We start from the raw sequence: 23,955 nt of genomic DNA, 5'->3' as shown, positions 1-23,955 counted from the left end.
AAATTTATAAACCACAAAGCAAGTGTCAGAAATTTACTTTGTATGTCAGTCACAATGACAATAAAGCTTGCTTCACATTGTCATGCCAAAAAGTGATGTTCGAAATTTTGATTCCGCGATAGTACAAATGTTAGACGACGAATCGAAATTCGACTGTAACTTGCATGATAGACAGCTGTATTGTTGGTTGCCTATCCGTTCTGGGTTAAAAGATTGTCAATTATAAATTCGACCATTTATGGATTTCGCGTGCAATTCTACAATAAATAATAAATAAAAACGACGGATAATACCTTTATTATTAACCTCTTCAATTAATGTTATAAATGCAAATTTGTAAATTTGAATTTTGCGCCATCATTCCGAATTAGTCAGTCAACATAACGGATCGAAAGTTTCTTTTCGCTGATTGAGATGACATATGGTGATAACCTCAAATTTTTGTAAAGAAATTCAAAATAATGTCAATAAAAACGAAAGAAGTGCTGAAAGATGACATCGTGCAGGCTATCGTCGTGGCCGACACGTTTACCGATGCGTTTTTGCCACTTTCTGCAGACATTCCTTTGGTTAGTTAAAAATAATTATGATGCAATAATGAGTTTTATATTCTAGGTCCTCTTTCCTTTGATTAACAAGCCTCTGATTGATTATACTCTGGAATTTTTGAGTTTTGGAGGAATAGAAGAGACTTTCTTGTTTTGTTGCTCACACACTGACGCTATTAAAGCTCATATAAAGTAAGATAAGGTTCTGCCAAGCCTTTTTTTACACTTTCTTTTAGTGAGAGCATTAAGAATGCAGCTGAATGGAGCTTAACAATGAAAGTTCACATCATAGTGTCAGAAAGTTGTCATTCTTTTGGGGATTGTCTTAGAGATCTAGACAGAAAAGGGATTCTTAGAGGAACTTTCATACTATTAGAGCCAGGGACTCTTTCTAATATAAAATTGCTACCAATTATTAAAAAACACAAGTAATTAAGAGTGTTCTCTTTGTACCTAATGCTAACTGATTCAATTCAAGTGAGATTGCAAACAAAGACAAGGGGGCTGCCATGACACTTATTTTTCAAGAGGCAGGAATTGGACACTTGGGAAGAGACCCAAATGAAGAAGCTCTAGTTGCTGTCAACAACAACAACAATAGAGTGTTATTCCACAGGAAACTAGGCCAATCTAAAGAAAGAAAAGTTGAATTTCCCTTAGAAATCTTCTTGGAAAATGCATGTGTCTTCTTACACCACAACCTCAAGGACACTCACATCGCAATTTGTTCTCCTTCAGTATTACCATTATTTTCCGATAATTTCGATTTCCAGACAAAAGACGATTTTGTGAAAGGTTTGCTAATAAATGAGGAAATTCTCGGTAGCACCGTGTATTGTCACATTACAAAGGGTAACAACTACGGAGCCGCCGTAACAAGTTGGCGGATGTACCAAGCCGTGAGGTAATATTAGAACTTTTAAAGCTTCAATTCACGCATTTTTACAGTCGCGAGCTTCAAAATAACTGGATTTATCCACTTCAGCCTTCAACACTGAAAAATCGTAACCTAAAAAACGGAGTTGTGATAGGAAACCGAGTCGAAATCAAAGACAATAAAAGAATTACCAACAGCGTGATTGGTGATAAAGTTCAAATTGGTCGTAACGTCCAAATTCAAGACAGTTTTATTTTCGCTAATGCGCGCATTGGTGATGACGTCGTTATTTCTCATAGCGTCATCGGTCCGAATTCTGAGATCAAATCAAAGAGTAGAGTAACTGCAGGCAGTATTATCGGCAAAGGTGTTGTTATCGAAAAAGAACAATTTATTGAAAATGCTCTGATCCAAGCGACGGAACCTGAGGATTGCGACGCGAAAGATAAGCTAGGAAAAAAGGCTTTTAGACTTAAGTTGGATGATAACGACGATGATAATTTAGGGAAACAGCTGGCGAAAAAACTCTCTCATTTGCATCTCGGCGAAGAGCATTACGAGGAGTCTGAAGAAGACGCGTTTTCCGATAGTGAAGATGAAGAGATGTCTTACACGCAGTCTCCAGTACCTGATGATACAAAGAGTGAGTAGGAAACCCTGGCGACTTTCCAAACTAACAGTGTCTTCTAGTGTTCTTTACTGAAGTTATTGACAGCTTGACTCGAGGTTTTGAAGATGAATTACGATGTGAGAATCTAATTCTCGAGATAAATTCGTCTCGTTATGCTTATAACGTTACAGTAAAAGAGGTAATTGATGTTCAAAGCTCTCGTTGCTGAGATGTCGAATTTTCAAGATTCTTCTTCCAGGTAAATTTCAACGTTATAAAGGCTATTTTGCATATGTCGCTAAGATTCTCTACTGGTCCTCAATATTTCTCGCAATTTGTTCGTTTACTGTCATACTTTGCTCCGATCCTCAAGAACTACATACGTAACGACAGTGCTATGTTGGACACCCTTCAAGCTATTGAGGTAAGAAAAAAGGAAAAATTGAGGAGTTTTTGAGGGATTTTTCTAGGATGTGGCAATCTCGAACGAAAATGTCAACGACAAATGGGTCATGTTCGTTTTAAAATGGTTCTATGACAAAGACTTTGTCTCTGAAGATGTCATTCTGGAGTGGGCCAAAACGTTGGACTCCCAAACTCGGTTCCACGCGCAAGTGAAACCGTTCACGGGCTGGTTAGAGGAAGCGGAAGAGGCGTCGTCGTCCGACGAAGACTAAACCGTTGTATAAACTTTAATAATAAACATTTTATATTGACCTCATTTGACCCGACCTTGATTGCAGCGGAATTTTTCTGCTTTTTGCTTTGATTCCGTTTATTAAGGAATTTGTAAAATAGTGAAAAGGGTTTGTTTTGAAGGCATTTAGCATGAAGTTGGCTGTAGGGTTTTCAAAAGATAAGGGATCAGTCGGCGACCTTGCGTCGAAGGCAGCGCTGCCATCATGACGGGAACAAAACAAACGACAAAATTGTCAAGTCAAGCACTCCACAAGTCAACATGGCCGAAAACGAAGCGCAGTCCGGCGGTTTGCTAACAAATATCGTTTTAGAAATAGTGCAGAGCCCCCTGAACATTGCATTAGTGTGTCTCATCGGAATTTTAGTGTACAAAATAGTGAAAAGTCGCCAGGATGTGCCTACATCGTCACCACCAGAACCCGAACTTCCAAAACTTAAAAAAAGGGACTTTACTGTTGAAGAACTGAAGAAATACGATGGGAACCAAGAAGACGGAAGGGTTCTGGTGGCTGTAAACGGCAATGTGTACGACGTCACGAAAGGAAAACGCTTTTACGGACCCGGTGAGTTAGCAGCGTCGGCCATCGTGATGATGTCATAATATTGTAATTCAGGGGGCCCGTACGCGGCCTTCGGCGGTCGGGACGCCTCCAGGGGGTTAGCTACATTCTCGGTATCAGCAAAAACCGACGAATACGATGATTTGAGCGACTTGAACACCATGGAGATGGATTCGGTACGGGAATGGGAGGCGCAGTTCAAAGGTAATGTTCATGGTGATAAGTTATCAAAGTCATCGTGACTTTTCAGAAAAGTACGATTTGGTCGGGAAGTTACTAAAGCCGGGTGAGCAACCTACAAACTACTCCGACGACGAAGAGGACGAAACCCCCAATGCCGCCGGCGACAAGAGTAAAGACGATTAAAAACGAGATAAGGCTGAAAGACTGTGTGCTCTTCTACTTGTGGAAAGAATACCTTAATTTTATATGATCTTGTTGGCTTTTTAACATATTTTAAAACATGGTTTGTACATTAGCGTGTAATTTGTACTGCATTTCTGGTGATTGTTACTTATCAATGTGCGCTTTGAGAAATTTTTATTGTAATGCAAAAATCTTCGTAATTAAGTGATAACGAACGTTTAAATTCCACTATTTGCATTTTGTAACGTTAAGTCTCTTCCATTTGTTTTAACATTTTTGTTGATCCTTCCCCAAATTAAGATAGCCCCGTTGTACACATACTTTTATGAATTTTTTGTGTTGGGTAATTTTAAGTTTAGGTATTTTAGAGGGGGCTTGGCTACGAACGTCGTACGTTTCAAATTTCCATCTTAACACCAGTACTTAGCAGGGTAAAAGGAGCGTCGCGACGGTGCCCCGTTATTTGAAATGTGAAACGTTTGCTACAGTAAACCTTTGTTATTGGTTTCTTTAATACTTTTATTTATTCAACTGACCACCTGTATATAGTGTATGACGACATTTTTAAGAATTATACATGTTGATGGCTACTTAAACACTTTACACGATTTTTTCAATCAGATTTATCGTACATTGCAAGTTCCGCCTCGTAGATAACGGTGTTGATTTTATGTTTGATAATACATCGAGTTCTATCATCAGGAAACTTTCGAAGTGCGTGGGCGACCAATTCGCCAAACAAGCCCCACTCATCCTGGAGTTTAACGGCGGGAAGGGGTTGTTGGGGTACACTATCAGTGCCAGAAATCGGGTCTTCAGACAAGTTCTCCTGGATGTCTTCATCATCGAAAAACGGAATTAACGGTTCTTTTGACGCTTCTTCAGAATTCTCCTGAAAACCACCATTAAACCTACACCTCAAAATAGCCGCCGTACCTGTTTAACGACTCCAGAATCTGCTAGAAAACGCCGGTTTTTATACCTCACCCATTGCTTACCCATGAACGAAAACGCCTTGTACCCATACCACGTAACTCTGTGAGTTTTACCTAACTTTCTCATTCTCACAGCTTTAAGTCTTTCCCTCCGATACTGCGAATTCAAAATCTTCATTTTTCGCTCCACTTCTAGTTTGCTGCATTTGAAAATTGCCGCCAGTTCCATCCATTTGTGATGTTTCTTGAACCTGTTTTTGTAGTCTTCACACTCGGGGTCCCATAACTCCGGACGATTACCATACTCTCTGATTAACTGGAGGACTTCGCTGCAAGACCATTCTGGTGTTCGATGGTCGTCCATTGAGGCTTTGGAGTACATGAGTATTGAACTGTCTTGGGTGGGTATTTGGGGTTTTTCATGTCGGGAAACCGCACGCATGCTTGTTGCCAACTTGAAGCGAACATGCCGCGCGAACATCGAACAATGGGAAACAAAATAAATCGCAAGAGTTTTTAACATTTATTTAACATTGTGACTATAAAACTGTTTTTATTCGTTTTTTTGTTTGCGCCCACCACAGGCAGTTTTTGCGATCAGCCTCAAAACAAACACAATTGCAAGGATCGTTGTTAGCCCCCCTAGAACTGCAAGAGCAATGACATCTACCAAAAAATATTGGTACCACATCAAATCAGCTCCTACGCTCCTCAGATGAGGAGCCCCCCGGTGACGAATAACGTATTCGATCCAATAGACTGCAGTGTCTAGAGGGGACATTGGTCTGTCTTTAAACTGTTGAGAAACTCGTTCGCAATTCGTTTTGTAACTAAAAGGAATCTCTAGAAACTAGTAAAATGAAATTTAAATTTACCTCGGATCTTGTAGTAATTTCCTAGCAGCTTCGAGAATCGTCTGTTTATTTATATTTTGATACGAAACTTTGATTGCTAGTCCCATTTTTTCAGAAATGACAATATTCTGTACTTGGTCAGCGAAAAGGGGGATTCCAATTCGAGGGACCCCACAATATACAGCTTCTTGAACTCCTAATAATCCGCCGTGAGAAACGAAGAGTTTGGCGTTGGGATGACCTAAAAAAACGTTTAGCCGCCTCGTATAATTTCATTATAAAGTTTACATAAAACATCGATTTGGGGTAGCCACTCCTTGAAGTGAACATTTAACGGAATAATCAAGTTCTTAGCAAACTTCTGGCGGTCGGCTTTCCACAGAACTGTGTATGGTAACACTGCGAAAGCATCAAACAGCCCTTGTAGTTTTTCGTGGTCAAAAGTTTCAGTTAAAACCATTGATCCGAAGCTTAGGACGATTATCCCTTTAGTATTTGAAGTCATGATGTCCTCCAGGTTTTTGGGTAATGGTTTCGGTTTTTGAATGTGAACGCCTCCAACTTCAATGAAGTTAGGCACGGTAGGTCTAGATTGAAAAATACTAAAATGACTATTTGTTAATATAAGACTTGTGTTAAGAGCCAACTCCTCTAATGGTGGTAAGTTCGGTCCGAAGAACTTCTGACTGAGTTCGTTTGATTTGTCGGATGACCAGAAGTGGTACCTTAAAACCGATCATGAGAATTATTAATGATCATCGTAATGAGTATTACAAAAATTTCGTCACTAGCAGTTGTAATGTGTTTTCAATTCGCTCAAATAACGTCATCCCGATGCTGGCCGACATGAAATAATTTGGGATAAATGAGGGATTATCGGGATTCCCTATCCTGTCGTTAGCCCACGGTAAACTCGCACTACTCATCATTGAAACCGTCGGCGCTTGAAACAAATGCCCAAATCCTAACATGCAGTCACTACCGAAGATTTCCGTTATAACCAAATCATACTTCTTATTAGTCTTCTTCAGATTTTGCACCACTGGAGTTTTAAAACTGAGCTCACAGACATCCACTCCACCGAAATGTGTCATAAAGTGGAGCATGTTGAAAGTGGAAAAAGTGCTAACAATGTCCATAGAGAGATTGTTTGTAGTTACAGGAACACTTCCTGCTAAGCTAAGTTGGTTGTATCTTAAGAAGAAAGATAATTATTTAGGTTGCGTGGGAATATAAATACCTTGGAGGGACGTCCTTTGAAATTATGGCAGTTACGACGTCTACATTGTGCCCTTTTTCCGCCAAGCGCTTCAAAATCGTTTCGAATATTACAAAGTGGCTTTTTACAGACAAAGGGAACAAACCCAAAATGTTTGCAGTGTTTGCATCTGAGACCAAAATGGAAATAAAACACAGAAGGGTGGAGCAACGCATAATGCTTCAGTTTCCTACAAAAATCGCAGGAGGAAAGTTATAAGTAAAATGGCTCTCTCTTATGTTTTTACAGGAAATAATTTCCAATATAGTTCCCGAAGAAAATTAATTCTTTGCAATTTAAAAAAAAACTTACCGAGCAAAACTGCATTCAAACACGTAATAGCCTCAATATTATACTAATATGCGAATTATGTGAAATCGGAATCATTAATATTATCTTTATTACGATGAACTGCAGAAATCCGAGATTTATGTCAAAAAAAAGTACAATTTAGGTCTTATCATGACCGAGAAAATAACCGGCTGTTACAATATAATAACAATAACTGAATAAATTGAAAATTGCTTTGGCGATAAACTTAATATCAAAAACAAATATTTTGTTTTTATCAACATTTATTAAAGATGAAAAGAAAAACTGATATAATTTAACATGTCATCCTTGTGAAATGACCAAAACAGGTACATTTTTTACCCAGCTAAATTAATTTATTGAGCAATAATTTTATTAACTAGTTACTATAAATATTCAACTATAGAAAAGCTTGATGTCGCTGAGAGGCCACACTTTACATAACGCTCTACTTCTAATCAATCCTTGTGGCACAGGTCCATAATTCCTAGAATCTGCAGAATTACTAGAATTATCTCCTTCTAACCAAACGTGTCCTTTAGGAACAATCTCGTAACTAGCAAAACCAATTTTTATCTTATCGCCAGGAAGTCCCACCACGCGTTTACAAATATTCTGTTTAGGATTACTGGGGCACTTAGCTATAACTATATTTCCTCTTGATATCTTATTCCACCTAGGAGACAGATGTTCAGTCAAAAGAACATCATCTGAGTAAATCGTCGGCTCCATTGAAGGTCCCGAACACTAAAATTAGCCTTGATATTAAGACTTAACATGTGAAGAATTCAAAATTACCAGTACGAGATCTCCCAAATATTCAAAAGTGCAGTGAGCTATACATGCGTATTGTATTACATAACCAACAGTACCAAGAACTTTCTTAATAAACATGGCAATGTTGAAAAAAATTTAAAAAACTGTGTCCTTGGATCATGTTGTTTTCGAAATAGAGGTTATGTCAAGCTGTCATAAAAAGTGGCAGAAATGTCAGATTGAAAATACAGTTTCCTGTAATGATGCCAGCAAATTTTGTCGTTTTTGTGGATAAAAGCTAAGAAACTCCGAAGAAATTGTTTTTTTCTTCGTTTATATGACGTCGCCGTTTTTGTTTTTCTATTTTTGTTAACTTGAGGGTAACTTTTGGCAAAACACTTGATTGTCGAATTTCATACCTTTCCAATTCCCTCAATTCTCATTGTTACTAATTTAAGTTCGCAATTTTTGAGTCGTTTATTGTTCCTCAGAGCACAAAGCTGAATTTGGAGTTGAATTTTCTGCGACGTTTTTGTTTTCCCCTACCAAAAGCTCCAACAGAAAGCGCTAGTTGCATACCACGGTATGTTTTCTTTCAGATCTAGAATTCTGATAATCATTCGTCCGTTGTTCTGTCAAGTCAAGTAGTCAGTTATGAAGTGTCAGACTAATTTTGTGACGTACGCTTTTGTGTTAAATAATAATTAGCTTCAGCGTTTCAATTAAACGTTGTTGTGCTTTTAGTTGTACGATTTATTAACCATTTTATTGCCTTTATCGAAATTTTCGAGTAGACGAAAATATGCTGTGATATCGTGCTGGACAGTGTTAAGACAAAAGAGCTTTTTTACAAAATTCTTGGAAATTGAACACTTTTATTTTAGAACATGTTGCATTTAATCTTCCACGTTTAGTAGACACAGGTGAGTTGCATTTTTGAGTTAAACATTACGTAAATTATTGACGTCTTTTCCCATTTTTATTTGGAAAAAGTCGAATAAACAACGTGGTTTTATTAAAAATATTATCGCTAACCTACTTTTGTATCGATTGTTGGTCCAAATACAAACATTTGGAAAATCTAAAGATTAGGTGAGTGGTTTTGACCTCTTATTTTGCGCTGTGTATACAGAGCGATCCAGTTATGCTAAATTTATTGTGATCCTAGTGACCACTCAAACTGGAAAGCCTCATCAATCAAAAGCCCAATCTTAACATTTTTCCTAAGCAAGTCACGTTTGTGTTGAGGGGACTTTCCCCCAAAAAAATAAAACCGAAATTCGGAGTTCCTTGAAAGTTTTTATATTCTACGCACATTATTAACTATACGGTGATTTAATTCGCAAATCAACTTTCTCTATTATTGTTTATCCGTATAAATTTAATCCATTTAAACCTTTACGTCTTTTGGTTGATCCGTTCCAGCGGTTATTTTCATACACCCACGTTTCCAGAAACCGTGAGGTAATAATGACTAAGAAATTCCGTTCGAAAAATCTGATGGCTCGAAGGTTAGCGAATTGCGCGAAATCTACGATATGAAAATCCAGGGGATTCAGAAGATTATGGACTTTTCTTATTGTCTCGTAGTTTTTTTCAATCACGAAATTTAATTAAGAATGGAACAATGGTTTTGGAGTAATCCGCCACGCGAATGGACTTTTTGATAAAATTGAAGAGCAGTTTTAGCTGGATTCTTCGAACTATGCATGATTAATCGAAAATACCATTTACCTTGAGAAATTAGTAGCTTCAGCAGCAGAGTAAATCGGTCAATGTTGCTGAAAATGTGTTTTTTCTAACTAGTTTGGAACGAGATTTGATAAGCATGGGTTTATAGTGATAGCGTTAATCTATGGAAACAATACAATAGCTAATCAATAATAACGAATTGATGGGTTTCACAGACAAGATAAAGTGAAGATATAATCTTGTAAGAATAAAATAAGAAACACTACAGTGGTGAGAATTTACTATTACTATAATTTAGACGAAAGAGAAAACTATTTGTTTAAAACGAATATTCATGTTAATGAGTGTTTATAATTTTAGCGAAAGTATATTACACAATAGTGTGATAGTTTGATGTTCGTAACCATTAAATAATTTCCTTTTTACGATAAAATCTGAAGTGAATATGTTCATTCCATGGTACAGTTACTTCACTTTTGTTGTATTCTTCTCTAATTTTTCAGTTCGCGTTGACACGACTTATAATAATTTTTTGTACTCGTTCGGTTTAAATTTTTATGGCATTTTTAAACTTGATGTTAGGAGGTTTAGGCGGCACTGTGTATCTATTATGTCAAAAAAATCAATAAGAAAGGTTGCTCAGAAACAAATTTTAGGTTTTTGTACTAAATTTCAATTCAAAATTAACATTACGTTTTTTTTTTAAATCTTCAATTGATTATTCTGTTTATTTGTGTTTGAAAAAATGTTTTTGCTTATTGTCTATTTGTTAACAAGTATTTTTATGCCCGTTTAAATGTACATTGATTATTTTTATATTGACTTTTACTGAATAATCGAAATTTGAGTTCCAATTTGGTATTCAAAATTTGATTGTAAGCAACTTTTCTTAATAACATTTCTCGTGAGACAAAATATGTGGAAATGGTCCTATTAAAAAAATTCATATTTTGCGACTATGAGCTTCGTAAATTTCAAAATTCTTTTCTGAAAATTGGCGAAAATATGAGATTATATTCATTCGAATAAGTCCCACCAAAATATCGCATTGACGTCCATTACTTTCCTCTGGTGATTGTAGGAATCTATTCATTTTTGCCAAGCAACAGACAAAACTATTTTTAACCCGACAATTATTGTCGCCAGTCAAGAAATAAATATTGCACTAATCTGATTTCATATACATTTAAGGATTTTAGATGCTTTTTTACATGACATCACTTTGGAATGACTGATTAGATATAAAAATATAACACTAAATAAATAGATTGTAGTTACATAAAAAGTCTATCATGTTCACAAGGAGCAAATGTCAAGCACTCAAGTAGGCATTGTATTTTTTAATATGTTGGCAGGGCTGAATCTGAATTGGACATTTTTAGCTCAACTGGTAAAAAGACGTGACATTACTACCAACAGTTTTTAAATTCCGAAGTCTGTTTAATATGGAAAAATTGTTTTGTTCACAAAATCGCGTGGCGATAAATGCATTTAAAAGATAATATCGGTGAAGAAACCGCATAAACAACGATTATCAGGAAAGAAAATGGTTTTATCGCATAATTATTGTTTACTAATGCATAGGTACAGGACGTGTTGGTTGTGGAAACTCCATTAGAATTATCTGTAAAGTATAACATCTAATTACTAAAATGCATTTGATAATAATTTACGAGTGACTCCCACATCATTCGGAAAGGCATTTTCGCTATCAGCCAATATCGTTGTAAATTTCACATTTCTATTGTTAATTGTATACTAATTACCAAGTGTTCAACCATGTCATTTAAAATTAAAGACCTCCGCTCATAGTTAAACTTAAGCATTACGTAATTGTTTTCTTACTTCCTAGCGTAAAATCTGTCTAATTTGTATATCTGCATTGTAAATACCAAGATGCATATCGCTTTTGTCTTCTTCAATAATTAGAAAATGAATAAATAAATTCACGGACTTGTAATAAAATCTATTATGTTTCTCTTGTGTGCGTTAAACACATTTTCATGTTATAAAACAATGAACTTGAAAAAGAAGCCATTGTTGTATTTATTTACCCTCTAAATTTGAATATCTTTGAATTGTGCATAGTGTCGTTTAATTAATAGGAATTTGACGTCTGGAGTACGCCTATAAAAATAGATTAAGATTACCAGATTAGATAGTAGTTGGAGTTTCCCTGCAAAAACTATATTATAGGAGTAAAAATTTATATGGTCGACAATGAGACATATTTATTAGCCGCATGGCTTGCAGATTAATGTCTGTGTCGAAACAAACCTATTTTATCGCATTCTATATTTCTCAATAAAAAATTTAAATTTCATTGTTGATAAAAGTAACGTACGTCGTCTAAAGACTGCATTGTGATAACACTATTTTCCCTAGAGTGAAACAGTGATAAAACTGCGTCAGATCGAGCAGTTCCCTTTGTTTTTGCTCCATTTAAATCTTTCATGGAAATGTAAATCCGTTCTTTTTAACTTTCGGCTTTGCCTTTGTCATTATCACTTTTCTAAACACCGCTTATCACCTAACAAATAACAATCAACCTTTCTAAAATTTCATAATCTTGTTTCAGTGCACAATGGGAAAATTCACAGGGAAGAAATGTCGTCTTCTATCGATGTTATGGCTAACGACGGCATTCTTCTTCGTCGAAATCGTCGTAGGTTACATAACAAATTCGATGGCCTTAGTGGCCGACAGTTTTCACATGTTGAGCGATGTCGCTGCGTTAATGGTAGCCTTCGTTTCAGTCAAGGTAAGAACGTGACTACCATTTGTGAAATTTATTATAAAGGATGTTTTAGATGTCTCCAAAAAAGTGGTCTAAGAATACGTTTGGCTGGGCCCGAGCTGAAGTCCTTGGTGCTCTTGTCAACGCTGTCTTCCTCGTAGCTCTTTGCTTTTCCATAACAGTGGAAGCGTGCAAGAGGTTCATCGAAAGTGAAGCTATACACGACCCACAACTTTTAGTTATCGTAGGAGCGCTGGGACTCTTAGTCAACATCATAGGGTTGTTTTTGTTTCACGGTACATAATAATAATAACTCTTACTTTTTTTTACATTGTCCTTTTTTAGAACATGGGAGCAGTCACGGCCACTCCCATGGACGTTTGGCGCACAGTAGAAACCGACTGACTCAACTAGCAATGACTGATGATAACGAAAACGATGAAAGTTTCCCCAGTCCTCCACCTGACAAATCGTCACATAGTCATTCTTTTTCGTCACCCGGACAAATGAACATGCGAGGAGTGTTCCTCCATGTCTTATCCGACGCTCTGGGATCTGTCATTGTCATTATATCGGCTCTGGTATTTTGGTTGACGTCATGGAAGTATAGAAATTATATAGATCCAGCGTTGAGCATACTATTGGTTTTATTGATAATGAACTCTGTATGGCCACTGTTGAGGGATTCTGCGCTCATTTTATTACAAACTGTACCTACACATATACAAGTGGATGCCATACAAAGAAGGTTACTGGCGAAAGTCGATGGAGTCGTGGGGGTCCACGAATTTCACGTTTGGCAATTGGCCGGGGACAGAATAATCGCCTCTGCGCATATTAAGTAAGATTTTAGTTGTACGTTTAGATTTATTTCTAATGTGGCAGAAAATGTTCGCTTTGCTAGTAATTATAATTGCAAAAAGAACATATTTACTGATTCTTGATTACTTGTAAACAACCTTAAAAACGCATAAAATTCCGAATATTCAAGGTAAACTTTTAAAGTAAACAAAATTCTAATTTTAGTCGGTTAATTTATTAAATATGTGAGTTTTCTTTGGACTTCGAGTCACAAAGACAATGAATCAAATGAGCAGTTATTTTTCAAAACTCAATAAATCCATTAAAATACTCTCAAAGTCACATCAAACCCACTGTCAGTCTAAATTGGATTTATTAAATTTTGAAAAATAACTCCTCAAATATCACTGAAATTCAGAATAAAATTTGATTTGCTTCGTTTGGTAATAGAATTCGCCATTTGAAACAAATTTTCTTACAAAAAAAAATCAGAAAACCTTCCGCTTTCGAATTAAAAATTAAATAAAATTTGCTGTGAAAATCCAACGAAGTGCACACTGCTATGATAACACTGCGCAACAGTACTTTATTTTCAATGATGTAAAAGCGGTTTCTGTATATACAGGGCGTTCTGATTACGCAACAGTAATCGGTTTTTAAAGAGCAGCTCTAGTTTTCGAAAAAATAGGAACTTTAATGTCAAATTTTAGGCTAAACCAGCTGTAAAAAATACTGTATTTCTGAAGTTTTTTTTGAAAGAGTTTTTAAATGTATTCAAAATCGATTTTACTCTACAAACAATGCCATTAAATGTTAGAGCAACTCACTTAGAAGATTGCAATGACAATTGTCGAAAACGCAAAAATTGGTCTCCAGAAACATGTAAACTTTTATGATTTAAGACTAGACACCGGAAAGAGATCGATGAAATCGTAAACTTACACTGAAATTGATTAAATTGGACAGTCAGACTTTTGATTTTCCTTTGCTTGTTGCCTAAATCGCTTCTTCAAAATTTGGAAAAACAGTTGCAAAATCAAAAAAACTAGAGCTGATATGATAAATCTGTCGACGGATTCTTACACAATAAGATCTAAATTATGAAGAACCGTTGAGACTTCTTCGGAAAAAAACAAATCCAATCAGCTATTGCATAAATAAATGAAGAAGCATAAATTCACTTTTCACTTAGATTTCCCAAATCGCAAAAAAAAATATTTTTTCGGATTTTAATAGCAAACTGGCATTAAACATTTTTTGTTTTCCTCTTAGATGTCGCAACTTATCCGAATATATGAAGATCGCCGAGAAAGTGAAAGAGTTCTTCCATAACGAGGGAATTCACTCAACGACAATCCAACCAGAATTTATAGAGTTTAGAGCATTTCCCGAAGTAACCGACACCGACCAAACCGAAGACTGTGTTCTTGACTGTCCAAAGACCACCGACAGTGAGAACTGCGTCCAAAACACGTGCTGTGGACCATCGAAACAAGTGAGTTGATCAACAAAAGTTCCGAGTAATAACTCCAAACTGACACCGGCTAGAGTAAAATGTTTGCTTTTTCCCCAGTTGGAGAGAAGACTTTTGAAAGTGAAAGCATATAGATAAATGGGTATTAAATTTTGGTTGTTTGCTGTGAACATAACTGCTGTGATCATCCGTTTGATTAATCCATCTTCTCTTCAGCCTCATGTGATTTTAGTCGAAATATATTTTAAATTCGTGATTTTAGTCATTTAACCGACATAGTTTATTGACTAACTTTGTTTGTTTTGATGGTGGGAGTACTGATGAGTGTGGTTTTTAGGGGCGCGAAACGCCGTCGCCGAATAACACTCCATATATGGTGCGACAGCGCGGAAATACCAACAATAGTGCAAGCAACTCTCAAGAAATGAACGAAATGGAAGCAGGAGTCCTCCTGGAAAAAGGTAACTCTCCAGTGCAGAAAGACTATAGTTGTATTTCTAGAAATTCGCAGTGTTCACAATACTCAGGCAGGGCGGCTTCAGAGTCTAGCTTCTGAATAATTTTTTCTATATTCAAATTTACAATTGTCGTCTAAGTGGATACCTTCCAGCTTTGTGAAGAGTTTTCCGTCTTATTACTTTGTTTCTAAATATGATCTTACCGGCGGTTACTGGTTACTACAGTGTGATTCTAGTCGTAGTGCAATTTGAGGAGTTTCTAAGTAGTACCATAACCACATCGGTAAAATATATTTAGAAATAACCGACAAAGAGCTCAGGAAGCTACTTTCACTTCTACGAGCTCTGATGGGTACTTACGATACTTCTATCGTGTAAATTTAACGTTGTTGCTATCACAGTTTCTTGTTACACCTCGTAGACGGTCGCTCTTAGAATTTTAAAGTTACACGTTGATACTTACAGGTTCTTGTATATAAACCGCCATTTATTTATTGTCTTCGACGGAACCTGGTGATATCTTTATACTTGATATTTTAAAGTTGACACAGTACATGTGTACCTCTACCTTGAAACGTTAGGTGAAGTACAACTTTTTTTGTAAAATAATGTATTTAGATAAGTTTAAACAGTTTATTTTGTATAAGTCTAAGTATTACATTACATTTATAACAACACAGTTTAGAAACAAAGTTGTATGTATGTACATTAAAAATCACAGACACAGTGTGCAACTTATCAGTTATGAAATAAAACAAAAAGGAAGACTACACAGTGAGCCTTATTTTTATTTCTGTATTACCTAACTACGCTAGACTTGTGGTCCAACGTGTGAATATTTGTCATTTTGTTACTCATCTAAGAAAAGAATGCGAGTAACACGAACACCGCAATTATTGTTCTTACCTAATAACATTTACTTTGTAAATTTCTAGTCTTGAATACAAAAAAGTTTCCATCGTCCAGCACCAATTATCGTTGTGGTGCTGGACAATACTCCCAACATATCAAACCCCAAAATTCCCTGCACTGATTAGTAACTAACTACCTTCGTGTCCAGTGCAAGTCAGTCCCCTCAAGTCTTATGAAATATTTTTTGTATCACATGGAAGACTACTACAACTTGAACACAATTTTATATACAGTGTTGATATTGACTAATGGCTTAATGGGCACGTCGAGATTGTGGTTTGGCATCTACGATACTAAGAGCAATGCCCAACTGAGCTGCGTAATAAGTCGACATGACTAGAGCCTGAAAAACAACGTAAAAAATGAAAACATGAGTAACAATTACCTGGGAATGATCAACGGGAAATCTGAATCGATCAATGCCGAGAATTAAATCAGAAATGACGAAGAGAATTCCGCCCGCACACGAACATAGTTTACTCCAAGTCCAGAGATCCTATAAAACAGTTTTATTTTTGATTTTGTCGTTTGGTGGTTACCTCAAATAGTTGTACTCGAGCGATGGCTCTCCACATCATCGTCGTCAAGATGAGAGTATAAATAGTGACACCAGGAACTAGAATACCGTGTAAACCAGGCATTAAATAAACCAAGTCTGTAATAAAAATCATGAAAACTAATAAAACTCTTGGGTTAACGTACTCAATGCACTCGTGGCATATAAACACAGTCCTAAACGCCAGTTGAATGGTTTAAAACCGAAAGCTAGGATGTAGTGAATATGACCTACAGCAAATGCTAACATTCCTAGTTCAAAATAGCCAGGCCATATCAAAAATGCGTCACCCATGCAACAGAAGATTAGTCCGATGAGTATTCTTCTGGAGTATTTGTATCTGGAAAGGGTAATAAGACGGGATTTATGGGCGAGTGTTGACACTTACTCATCTCCCAGACTCATTCCGTGGAGGACGACAAATAACATTAAACTCAGGATTGGTAAACATTTTAGTATTGTCGAAAGAACGGATGGGACGGTGTATGGCAAGAATACTACAAAGTAAATTGCGACAGTCTTGAAAAAGGGGACCAGTTTGGGGCCCACGCTCTTCACCTAAAGAAATGAAGAATTCAATTTTGACCGGGCGTTCCAGTTCTCTATCAAAATATCGGAAATATTCTAAAAATTTTATTATGGATACTTTAAAAATAAAAAAACTTGACTAGCTTCGTTAATATCTATTGGTACTAAATAATAATAGTAATCAACCGCTTATCTTCCTCAGTAACAAGTCACTCGTTTTTTTAACACATAAAATTTTATCCAAACAAGCGTTTTGCATTTTGTTTGTTAAAACCAATGATTTTGCCCGCTAGTTTGCATTTAAGACCTGCATTGAATATCTCTTCTCAAATACAATTTTCATAATTAATAATTATAATAAATGGTACGAATGATTGTAATTGGCGGAAATTTTTGAAGATCTAATTAGATAACGAAAGGCTTTTAGATTTATCGGTGGCCCCTAAGTTTTTACTTTTACCTGCTCTATTGTGCCTTTGACAACTGAAATCTGTCAAAAAAAACCAATTAGATAAACCTATTTATACGTTGAACAAGTAATAAAAACGAAAATTTTAAAATATGGGCCCCCGCACTTTTATGATTGCTAAAATAACACCGTAACTAAACCACGTTTGTTTCTATACTACATTTCAGTTCTTAGCGAGGTCTAAAGATCGAACCTGGCCCGAAATTTGGGACTGTACCCAAAAACTGTGTCGAGGAATGTACTTTATAGGGACATTTTTAAACACCAAAAGTTGCCGACATGTATGGCAGCATTTTGACAGGAACTTCATAATTGTAAACATTGATGTAACATTTACATTTCGCGTTGGAATAATATCAAAAACTGTTGAATTCTTCCGAAAATATGAAGTTATTGTCTTACAAATTGAGATGGTTTTTAAATAAGTGGTTATTAACAGTCGTGAAGTAATAAAATCTCGCTGTAAAAATTTAAGTTTGTAGGTTAGTATAAACAAATGTATTTTGACAAATTGACGTATGACACGATATCTCCCTCTTCTTCAAAACATCCCAATTAGTACCAACTTTCATGCATTTTACTAACATAATACAATATACTGGTCACTCATGTATACTAGTTGAAATTAAAATGGGGGTCTCGCTATGAATTGAAAAGAAGTATACGTCCGCATAACTTTTCTTTAAGAACATTTTATTTTCTCGTTAGAATTTTTAGACTACGGAATAAAAAAAAATAAACCGAGCTCCTATGAACATTTCCCCACGCAAATATTTTATTTTTAACTAATCCTTTTAAGTTGCTTAGACTAATAATAGCAAGTCGTAAATTTATTCTGTATGTTCGATATGAAATGAGCAAAAGTATGTAACCTTTGAAGGTCAGCTAGTTTTATATGAATGAAAAAGAAATGGTATTTTTAAAAAGAATTGCAAATGACTCAATTTCAGTCAAAATTCGAGCAAAGTAATAAATATGACGCAGAAACAAACAATGATGTAGTCGCTATTGTAATACGAACGAAGGAATTTTAGATTGTGGCAGTTTTAATTAACAATTGTTTATAATCACAACTGAGTAATCAGAAATTTGTGCCAAGAATTGCAATTTTTGGAATAAATTAAAAAGAGGCATCTTGAATAAAGAAATAATTTTCTGACGTAAGATTTAGCATATTATCTTGATTGCAATCGTTTTTGCCATCACGCAAGGTTTTTTCTTCACTAAAAATATCATATTTTTACATATTCTTACACGCCAAGCCAAATCTGAAGTGATAAGATTAATTATTTTTGAGTTCAAAAAAAGTCTGTTTTGGTAGCAAATTGAAATATAATGATTATTGCTTTTATTACTCAACTGTACATTTGAAACGTTTAAATTCCTGTTTAGTCACGAATATTGTTGCCGAGTACAATGTCCAAAAGTTGAATTTTTGACGCCGATAAACGTTAATTTTCGCTGTTCACGATAAATGTCCATGAACGAAGTCAATCAATGATTGACTACGAAACAAGGTGATGAACCTATTGATTATTTCATCTTTTATTAACGAGAATAAAATGTCTATTTATACTTATTTTGTTGCATAACAAATCAATTCTACAATACGAAATGACAAAGAAAAATTCAATTTATTTTTAATTCAAAAGGAGCGTCATTCAGTTATTTTCCGAACAAAAAAAAATCAAAACAAAATATAATCCCATTACAAAAAATTACCATAAATCATTAAATTCTTACCACCTGAGCCACGGCACTTATACTCATTGTGATTCTCTTGTTTCAATGCGAAGGTCAATTCCAATCCTTTTGTTATGAATGAAACGCCAGTCACTTTTGGGATTAAAAGTTTTTGTTTATTTGAAATGTCCCGTTTTCATTCTATTAATATCAGTGTCAAAATCAGCTGTTCGTTCAGATGGTGATGTTTACGAATCGGTGAGACAAAATACTACTGAGGGAAATGTAAATGCGTTGCCATTGTTGGCGCATACGCATGCTCGGCCTTTTCATATCGTGATGAACTAAATTATTTCAAATTGGAACGATGAATCAAAAAGAGGTTCTTATCCGCCAAGTTCACTGTTTTACTCTGTAATTATAGGTTGGAACGATCTAACAATAGAGCAAAAAATTATATTATCCACTGACTAGATAATTAGAAAATTAAGATTGTTATTGAGCTTATTGAGATCATTGTTGTTGGAATTTATTACGTTTAACAGCTTGATTTATTTTGAAAAAAGATACATTTTTTTAATTTTAAACTACAGTGCAATTGGGATAAATTATTGAGTAGAATCACTTCCATGTAATTATATAAAGCGAAGTCAAGGTTATGGAAATGATAAGGTATTTATCGTTTTGAAAGGATGTATTAATTACTGGCAATAATAATTAATAATACAGACAGACATTTGTCAAGGCTTCGATTTCGTTATCTTATGTGGGCATTTTATTGTATTAAATATCCTGTGATAATTAATAAGCATTACGATCTCATAACAACTGTTAAAATTAAAGATTATACTAAAACAAAAGATAAAAAAATCCTACTATGAATTCTGATTCTGTTAGATTTCTACCGTTTTGAAATTATCGGTTTCTCGAAATTTTTACATTTTAAGATTTTGATTTTCAATTTCTCTGGCTCCCAAATTTACAATTCGATGTTTCAATTTTGTAGATTTTTAGGCGAAACTACTTAAGTCCTACAGAGGTTCAAACTTTCATAAATAACTTACAATTAGAACCGGCGCATCCACCATTTTTAAAAACTGATAAAAATTTGCAATTTGCGTGGAGAAGTCAGTTCTGCAAATTAGTTTTGTCCTATTTTATATTCCCAATTTTGATTAAAATTGTAAAGTTGAAGAAGAGTTCACTAAAATTTTTTGCATTATCAGGCTCTTCAGGCCTTTCACGTTCTGAGCTTCATCTCCATTGCCACAGAAGTTAAGAATTATTTTTTTATTATACATTGTGATTTTAAAATAAAATAAAAAAAAAACATAACAATAAAATGTTTACTTTTTCAATTTTTTTAGTACACCACTTTGTATCACAGTTATCTCGAAATCATTACATTTTCTGCCGTAAACACTCAGCGTTATCTACTATTGTTATATTATTATTTTATTAAATTTTGTTTTAAAATGTTATCAGAAGTGTTTTTTACTCAAAATACTTGACACGACGTAAATTTAGTTTTTTCAATTCAATATAAATTCTCGGGCAACCAATTAACAGTTTGCAAAAGAATCTTCTTGTACACCTGGTTACTAGAATCCACGTCTAAATTTGTAAGACGATCCAAATATCGGTCAAGCACCTCCTTTCTCACCATCGGGTGTTCGCAGATGTTCGTCAGTGCCTACAGATTCTTTTTATGACTAGAAACTCTAAAATTGATTACCTTCAATGCAAACATTTGCACAGTTCTTTTGAGCGGATTATTAGTCAATTTTATTAAACGTCTAAGAAGACTTGGCATTTCTGCAGCCACGAATTTTGCTTTGGTTTTCACTGTGCAGAACATAACGACGGAAGCAGCTTTCTCACATACTTTGTCATTCTAGGATAAAAAATGTGAGTTGAAGAAAAGTGAGTTTTGAAACTGATACAGAATAATGTAGAAGCTTGTTTAACGTTTTGAGGAGATTCTTTTGAAGTGCGAGGTCTTTCCCTTTCTTTGTGGTGGTGAGGATGGAAAGACATTCCAAAGACTTACCGACAAAGGAAGGGTTTTCATGGTCCAAGTATTTCACCTTTAATGAACATTAAAGACCGTTTTAGCGAGACGTTGACTTACAAATATTGAGAAACCGTCATTTTTGAGGGCGATATACTTCCCACAGTCGTATATTAGTGATTTTAAGGTTACCAAATGAAACTCTAAAATCTCGTTTAGTTCCTCTTTGCTCACAATCTGTAGAAGTATTTCTATAACTCCATGTTCCACCAAAACATCAGCGGCTATAAAAATTCTCTCAGTTTTACATGATGCTCATTCACTAAACTTGCCTATCCAGCTTCTGGCTATCATTTCAAAGCATGCAGCGACTTTCAAACGCACGGATGTTTGAGCGTCCCCCAGACATAAGCACAAGTTTTCCAGAATATCTGGATTTCGTATAATCGCTTCTTTCCCATCTGCTAAGTTAGCCAAAATACTCAAAATGAGAGCAGCACCTTCACGAACTGGAAGTTGTTCATCGAGAAGCCTATCCGCCAATCTAACAACAAGCTTAAACAGATTTAGAGACTTTCGTTTTTTTACCTATCAGGAATTTTCAAATCAATGGCTTCGTATCCTTTTTCCGGATCACGCACCAAATCCGCGATGCTCAAAAGAGCCGCTACCACCACCAGAACGTCTTTGTCGTGGATTTCACGTCTCTACAAACAGCGAAGATTGAAATGTTTATTTTATACCTAAAGTACCAATTGGGGTAGTGCAAGTCTTCCAAAAGCTACCCGTCTTTTGGTAACATCTACATTTGGAGTGGGTAAATCGGGTTGGTCGGATGTCAGACGTTCGTACGGTTCAAGTTCGAAAACTTCAGAAGGAACGAGTTTATTTCTTGCTGAAAGTAAAAATGGTTTCAGGGGAAGAAGTGCGTCTGAAAATACCTTTGGTGACGCATCTGTCTAGAATACGGGGATTCACAGAACTCGAGCGCGATTGCAAATAGGAATTTTTATAAACGGTGAAAAGATCTGCCATTTTAAGAAAAAGATTTGACTATGAACTGTGAGTAGTGTCAAAGTCATGAACAAACAAAGCTCAGTGGCGTGGCAACGGAAAAGACATTTACCTCAATTCCGCATTCTGTAAGAGCTCCAGCAGAGGAAGAAAGTAATGAGAAAATTAGCAACATGTTTCATGCGTAGGCAACCAACAATACATCATCGTAGAATTTGAACGTGACATTGCAATTTGTTTATCTATGTATTTTGTACCCAATTTGTGATCGTTTCAAGGAAAACAAGGTAATAACAAGATTTAGTAAGAAAAATTCGGTCAATAGGCAAATAAAAACATTAGAAAAGAAATAACACTCGTTTTATTTAAAAAACACCACTTTTTCCTTACTCCAAAGACCACAACAAAGAAAACTCCAGTATAAAAACTGCTTACGTAGACCACACATAAGAATAATTCCCTTGCCAGAAAGGCAAATATTGAATTAAAGGATTACAGATGAATCTCGCAAGAGGCACATTTCTACCCAGCGACATTAACAACGCATTTAATTTGTCCTTACTATAACTATCATAAAAAGGTGACCTTAATAAATACATCAAGAGAACGAAAGTCCTCTTAGACACTTGTAACTTCTGTTTGGGCGTCAATGAATTAACTTTGGTGTTTTTACAAGAGTTGTAAAGCTGCAAACTGTTAAAAATTGAATTGGTGAGCTCATAGTGGTGTTAATTACCTTGTCAAGTCTAATATCAAAGAAACTATCCATGGTTTCCACGATCTCTCGCCGAAACATCCAAGAGAAGCGAGATGCGCCAATGGCTTGACTACATAAAGAGTCTCTGCAATTAGTTGACGCCCTGCAAGAGCTTGTTCTATGGTTTGGTTATTTTCACATGGTTCTTGATTTTGTAATGGTTTCCAAGTGCGGGCGCTAATCGGAGGCGATGCGTCTATTCTTCTAATCACACGCCCTGAGCCTTTGAGGGTGAAAGATATAGAGTCGATTTGAGCCTGAGCTATGTCTCTAACTGTGCCATCATTTGTGGTGACTTTATTCAATTTAGTTCTATCCAACAGCGGGATTGGTGGTGTCTGAATGATACTTTCTTTATGGCTGTAGATTAAAACTAATCTAGATAAACATCTGTAATAAAATCTGTCAAGTTTTTGCAATGAAACTCTTTAGAGGGGCTTACTTGAAAACCTGTACACCTACAATGATCAACCATTTCCCAAAATTTCCCCAAATTTTTTGAGATGTTAACTCAAACAAAACCTCACAGTACTCAACCACTGTGAGCCATAATTTGATATTGTCTCCTGATCCAGGTAAATTTATCTGTTTCACGTTGTTTATGATTCTATCATTGAACAGGACCAGCAAATTTGAAAGACAGTAAACCAGTTCTGAGAGAACATGGGAACTGTTGATTTTACCTAAAAATACTTTTGTAGACTTCAATACTAAGAGCTTTCGTTTTACCAGCTATGAAGTACGAAATCCACTTTGCGGAGGTTTCACAGTCGCTGGCAACGTGGGGATTTTGACTCACCCAAGATTTGTAAGCTTGGAAAAGCTCCGGCAGAGATAACAATATTGAAGACATGACTGACGTTTATATTCGTACAACTCTACATGACCTTAATTTATAATAACAAGGCTAAAAACAAGCAAAATGTAGGTAAACATACACTTGACACTCCACGTCTTTAAATGACATTAATGTCACACTCTGTCACACTTGTTACGTTGTAAGGTTGGTGACACTGGTGCACGCAACATCGCATTATTTTCTTGACGCTTATTGGTCACTCACGATAAGCGCAACCAATCGCCTTGTT

The 23,955-nt window shown here is 35.6% G+C and overlaps 9 protein-coding genes across 10 annotated transcripts; 3 read left to right on the top strand and 6 right to left on the bottom strand.

The window, feature by feature from the left end:
* Positions 1 to 386: 386 nt before the first annotated feature.
* On the top strand, positions 387 to 2,756 carry eIF2Bepsilon (eukaryotic translation initiation factor 2B subunit epsilon). 2 transcript variants are annotated; one of them, XM_088044331.1, is made up of 8 exons: positions 387 to 569; positions 616 to 740; positions 785 to 976; positions 1,027 to 1,452; positions 1,497 to 2,068; positions 2,116 to 2,234; positions 2,295 to 2,459; positions 2,506 to 2,756. In XM_088044331.1, the coding sequence occupies exons 1-8, from the start codon at positions 462 to 464 to the stop codon at positions 2,710 to 2,712; spliced, it is 1,914 nt and encodes a 637-aa protein (XP_087900457.1). In that variant the 5' UTR covers positions 387 to 461; the 3' UTR covers positions 2,713 to 2,756. The 2 variants fall into 2 exon arrangements, with proteins under 2 accessions (XP_087900457.1, XP_087900458.1); XM_088044332.1 differs by lacking the exon at positions 2,116 to 2,234 and having other exon boundaries at positions 2,506 to 2,596.
* Positions 2,757 to 2,941: 185 nt separating this feature from the next.
* Positions 2,942 to 4,174, top strand: LOC148170236 (membrane-associated progesterone receptor component 1-like). The gene is made up of 3 exons (XM_088044369.1): positions 2,942 to 3,297; positions 3,349 to 3,498; positions 3,545 to 4,174. Exons 1-3 carry the CDS (start codon positions 2,994 to 2,996, stop codon positions 3,658 to 3,660), a joined length of 570 nt encoding a protein of 189 aa, XP_087900495.1. The 5' UTR covers positions 2,942 to 2,993; the 3' UTR covers positions 3,661 to 4,174.
* Positions 4,175 to 5,036, bottom strand: LOC148170235 (uncharacterized). Its single transcript, XM_088044365.1, has 2 exons — positions 4,597 to 5,036; positions 4,175 to 4,552 (listed from the first exon to the last, which is right to left on the bottom strand). The coding sequence occupies exons 1-2, from the start codon at positions 4,975 to 4,977 to the stop codon at positions 4,274 to 4,276; spliced, it is 660 nt and encodes a 219-aa protein (XP_087900491.1). The 5' UTR covers positions 4,978 to 5,036; the 3' UTR covers positions 4,175 to 4,273.
* Positions 5,037 to 5,104: 68 nt separating this feature from the next.
* Positions 5,105 to 7,256, bottom strand: LOC148170234 (UDP-glucosyltransferase 2-like). The gene is made up of 6 exons (XM_088044342.1): positions 7,020 to 7,256; positions 6,690 to 6,897; positions 6,224 to 6,643; positions 5,738 to 6,174; positions 5,471 to 5,690; positions 5,105 to 5,425 (listed from the first exon to the last, which is right to left on the bottom strand). Exons 2-6 carry the CDS (start codon positions 6,881 to 6,883, stop codon positions 5,149 to 5,151), a joined length of 1,548 nt encoding a protein of 515 aa, XP_087900468.1. The 5' UTR covers positions 6,884 to 6,897; positions 7,020 to 7,256; the 3' UTR covers positions 5,105 to 5,148.
* Positions 7,257 to 7,351: 95 nt separating this feature from the next.
* On the bottom strand, positions 7,352 to 8,299 carry LOC148170233 (mitochondrial inner membrane protease subunit 1). The gene is made up of 2 exons (XM_088044370.1): positions 7,818 to 8,299; positions 7,352 to 7,766 (listed from the first exon to the last, which is right to left on the bottom strand). Exons 1-2 carry the CDS (start codon positions 7,911 to 7,913, stop codon positions 7,416 to 7,418), a joined length of 447 nt encoding a protein of 148 aa, XP_087900496.1. The 5' UTR covers positions 7,914 to 8,299; the 3' UTR covers positions 7,352 to 7,415.
* Positions 8,300 to 8,316: 17 nt separating this feature from the next.
* ZnT63C (solute carrier family 30 member 1) lies at positions 8,317 to 15,715 on the top strand. Its single transcript, XM_088044348.1, has 6 exons — positions 8,317 to 8,698; positions 12,046 to 12,228; positions 12,278 to 12,500; positions 12,550 to 13,045; positions 14,278 to 14,500; positions 14,817 to 15,715. The coding sequence occupies exons 2-6, from the start codon at positions 12,052 to 12,054 to the stop codon at positions 15,033 to 15,035; spliced, it is 1,338 nt and encodes a 445-aa protein (XP_087900474.1). The 5' UTR covers positions 8,317 to 8,698; positions 12,046 to 12,051; the 3' UTR covers positions 15,036 to 15,715.
* Positions 15,557 to 19,408, bottom strand: LOC148170231 (lysoplasmalogenase TMEM86A). The gene is made up of 6 exons (XM_088044363.1): positions 19,146 to 19,408; positions 16,794 to 16,963; positions 16,552 to 16,745; positions 16,389 to 16,504; positions 16,235 to 16,345; positions 15,557 to 16,192 (listed from the first exon to the last, which is right to left on the bottom strand). The coding sequence occupies exons 1-6, from the start codon at positions 19,170 to 19,172 to the stop codon at positions 16,103 to 16,105; spliced, it is 708 nt and encodes a 235-aa protein (XP_087900489.1). The 5' UTR covers positions 19,173 to 19,408; the 3' UTR covers positions 15,557 to 16,102.
* Positions 19,409 to 20,622: 1,214 nt separating this feature from the next.
* On the bottom strand, positions 20,623 to 22,236 carry LOC148170230 (radial spoke head 14 homolog). The gene is made up of 8 exons (XM_088044268.1): positions 22,038 to 22,236; positions 21,849 to 21,991; positions 21,685 to 21,803; positions 21,429 to 21,640; positions 21,217 to 21,380; positions 21,029 to 21,172; positions 20,821 to 20,979; positions 20,623 to 20,778 (listed from the first exon to the last, which is right to left on the bottom strand). The coding sequence occupies exons 1-8, from the start codon at positions 22,129 to 22,131 to the stop codon at positions 20,623 to 20,625; spliced, it is 1,191 nt and encodes a 396-aa protein (XP_087900394.1). The 5' UTR covers positions 22,132 to 22,236.
* Positions 22,237 to 22,453: 217 nt separating this feature from the next.
* Positions 22,454 to 23,845, bottom strand: Pex16 (peroxisomal biogenesis factor 16). The gene is made up of 4 exons (XM_088044355.1): positions 23,597 to 23,845; positions 23,310 to 23,550; positions 22,847 to 23,257; positions 22,454 to 22,803 (listed from the first exon to the last, which is right to left on the bottom strand). The coding sequence occupies exons 1-4, from the start codon at positions 23,718 to 23,720 to the stop codon at positions 22,542 to 22,544; spliced, it is 1,038 nt and encodes a 345-aa protein (XP_087900481.1). The 5' UTR covers positions 23,721 to 23,845; the 3' UTR covers positions 22,454 to 22,541.
* Positions 23,846 to 23,955: the final 110 nt, after the last annotated feature.

This window comes from Gnatocerus cornutus, chromosome 8 (genome assembly GCF_029298725.1).
Source record: "Gnatocerus cornutus isolate USDA-ARS CGAHR chromosome 8, icGnaCorn1.1, whole genome shotgun sequence".
NCBI lineage: Eukaryota > Metazoa > Arthropoda > Insecta > Coleoptera > Tenebrionidae > Gnatocerus > Gnatocerus cornutus.
This window is presented reverse-complemented; position numbering and strand designations above follow the sequence as displayed.